Source organism: Orycteropus afer, unplaced genomic scaffold (assembly GCF_000298275.1).
Source record: "Orycteropus afer afer isolate SDZICR_OR568_19922 unplaced genomic scaffold, OryAfe1.0 scaffold00040, whole genome shotgun sequence".
Lineage (NCBI taxonomy): Eukaryota > Metazoa > Chordata > Mammalia > Tubulidentata > Orycteropodidae > Orycteropus > Orycteropus afer.
The window spans coordinates 6,083,889-6,087,091 of record NW_006921627.1 but is presented as its reverse complement, the minus strand read 5'-3'; the positions used below and the strand labels follow the sequence as shown (position 1 = coordinate 6,087,091).

Here is a 3,203-nt window from a genome sequence, read left to right as displayed (position 1 = left end):
GGGAAGAGGTAACTATGGGGTGGAAGTGGGAGGGGAGCTGTTGCATTGTGGTAAACTGTGGTCAATGACATGAGACAAAGTATATGTGAACTCCTGTATGGAAAGTGAATTTGCTCTGTAAATCTTCACCCAAATCACAATTAAATATATATATATATTTGGAGATAGAAATCCCATTGTCTTTTACTTCTTATTTAAAACTGGAAAGGGAGCAATTTGGTACCCACCCACCACCCTCTAATGGAAGAGCAAAGAGCTAAAGAACTAATTTGTTTAAGATAACTTGAAATAGGGGTCATTCTGACAATAGAAATGAGAGACGAACAAGTGTGGCTGAGATGGGCCATGGGGTTGGGGGTCCCACCTGCACAGAAGGCTCGGATATTTTCATCCACTTGGAAGCGGACCACAGTGCGGTTGTGATCAATAATGTAAGTCTGTCCATCCCAGGCACATGCAACTACCTCCTCATGTCCGTTGCCCTGAAAAAGGCCAGAGTCAGGAATTCAGGAGTAGCAAGGAGCTGTTTTAGAAAGGATCTAATGATGGGGCTAGACGAAACACAAAGCGCCATGGGCTGGACCCTGAGAGACAAACAGTGAGCTAGGAAAGAAAACGACCATTCATCAAACATCTCCCATGTGCCAGGCACCAAATGGGGCTGCCAAATGAGCCGCCTTACATAATGGTCACAAAACTCTATGAAGTAGGCAACATATTCCCAACTTTACACTCAGGAAACTGTAGCTTATAGAACTAATCACCTGCCTGAGGTCACTCAGCTAGGAAGTAACAGAATCAGGACGCAAACCCATGTCTGTTTTACCTGACTTCATAGCTAGAGCCCCTTCTCCTAAGTCAGCAAGTAGGCAAAACGGCAGTATGTTAAGGTATAATCCCATTTGCCAATTCTGGGACCAAAGTCGTACTAAAGAAAGACTCACAAACCAAATGAGATCAAAAGGGCAACATTTGCCCCAGGGATAAAGCCCAGAAGGCAGGAAGGGATAGGAAAGAAGGAAGAATAGAAATGGGAAACACAGGGAGGAAGTGGGAAGAGTGCTGTTTACATCGTGGGGATTACAATCAATGTCATGAAACAAAATGTGTATGAATTGTTGAGTGAAAAACCAATTTGCTCTATAAACTTTCACTCAAATTGCAATAAAAAGTTTAAAGAAAAAAAAAGAGGAAGGCTCATATATGGGAAAGTAAAACTATAAAACATAGATCTGGAATTGGTACTAATAACTCACTTAAAATAATCTGTTTCTCTTTGGGGCCATTACTTCTGCTGAAAGTTATTGAAATGATAGCTTTTCCATCAGTACAGTGTTACTTGGTGCCACTGAGTCAGTTCCGACTCACAGTGAGCCCATCTGACAGAGCAGAACTGCCCCATACAGTTTTCTTAGCCATGATCTTTATGGAAACAAATCACTAGGTCATTCTCCTGCAGTGCCAACTGGGCAGGTTCAAATTGCCAGTCTTCTGGTTAGCAGCTAAGCACTTAACCATTGTGCTACCAGGGGTCCTTATCAGTACAGTATAGTATTAAATAATGTGGTATAAGGGGAAACAAACCCACTATAGATTAATTTGTTGTTGTTTGGTGCCATCATGTCAGTTTCCACTCATAGTGAACCTATGAACAACAGAATGAAAACACTACTCAGTCCTGCGCCATTGAGATCATTGTTGCAGCCACTGGGTCACTCCATCTGTGGAAGGTCTTCCTCTTTTTCACTGACACTCTACTTTACCAAGCATGATGTCCTTATCCAGGTACTGGTCCTTTCTGATAACATGTCCAAGGTATGTGAAATGAAGTTGCGCCATCCTTGCTTCTAAGGAGCATTCAGATTACACTTCTTCCTCTACAGATTTGCTTGTTCTTCTGGCAGCTCATGGTATATTCAATATTCCTCACCAACATCATAATTCAAATGTATCCAAGAGGTTTGGTCTTCCTTATTCATTGTGCAGCTTTCACATGCATATGAGGTGACTGAAAATACCATGGCTTGGGTCAGGCTCACCTTACTCCTCAGAGTGACACCTTTGCTTTTTAACACTTTCAAAAGGTGTTTTGCAATAGATTTGCCCAATGCAACTCATTGGGTTCCTGCCTGGTGCCCTCCTCTCCACACAAATTGAAAGATTTCACACAGAATTTGATTTCTTGACTGCTACTTCCATGGGTTTTCATTGTAGTAAAATGAAATCCTTGATAATTTTAGTATTTTCTCCATTTATTTTGATGTTCCTTATTGCTCCAGGTGTGAGGACTTCTCTTTTCTTTATGTTAAAGTATAATCCATACTGAAGACTATAGTAAGTATTTCAAGTCTCTTCACTTTCAGCAAGCAAGGCTGTGTCATCTGCATATCTCAGGTTGTTAGTGAATCTTCCTCCAAATCTGAAGCCAAATTCTTCATATAGTCCAGCTTCTCAGATTATCTGCTCAGCATACAGATTACATAAGTATGGTGAAAGAATACAATTCTGACATACACCTTCCTGATTTTAAACCATGCAGTATCCCCTTGTTCTGTCTGAACAATGCCTCTTGGTCTATGTATAGGTTCTGCATGAGCACAAGTAAGTGTTTAGGAATTCCCAGTCTTCCCAATGTTATCCACATTTGTTATGATCCACACACTTGAATGCATTTGCATAGTCAATAAAACACAGGTAAACATCATTCTGTTATTCTTTGCTCTCAGCCAAGAGCCATTTGATAAACAGTAATATCCCTCATTTCATGTTCTCTTCTGAATCCAGCTTGAATTTCTGGCAGTTCCCTGTTGATGTACTGCTGCAACCATTTTTGAATTATCTTCAGCATAAGTTTACTTGTATGTGATATTAATGATATTAATAATTTTGACATTATATTGGATCACTTTTCCTTGGAATAGGCATGAATATGGATCTCTTCCAGTCAGTTAGCCAGGTAGCTGTCTTCCAAATTTCTTGGATGAGGGAGTGCTTCCAGCGTCTGTTGAAATATCTCAACTGGTGTTTGATCAATTCCTGGAGGTTTGTTTTTTGCCACTGCCTTTGGTGCAGCTTGTACTTCTTCCTTCTGTACCATCAGTTCTGATCATATGCTACCTTCTGAAATGGATGAACACTGGTCAGTTCTTTTTGGTACAATGACTCTGTATATTCCTTCCATCTTCTTTTTTTTTTTTTTTTTT

General features: G+C 40.3%; 1 protein-coding gene across 1 annotated transcript in view; it reads right to left on the bottom strand.

Annotated features, from left to right (window-relative positions):
* The window catches only part of ITFG2 (integrin alpha FG-GAP repeat containing 2), a 36,077-nt gene that overhangs the window by 18,936 nt on the left and 13,938 nt on the right, over positions 1 to 3,203 (bottom strand). The window contains exon 10 of the mRNA XM_007937059.2: positions 365 to 482. Within this exon, the coding sequence (XP_007935250.2) occupies positions 365 to 482 (118 nt within the window). The remainder of the gene's footprint in view (positions 1 to 364; positions 483 to 3,203) is intronic.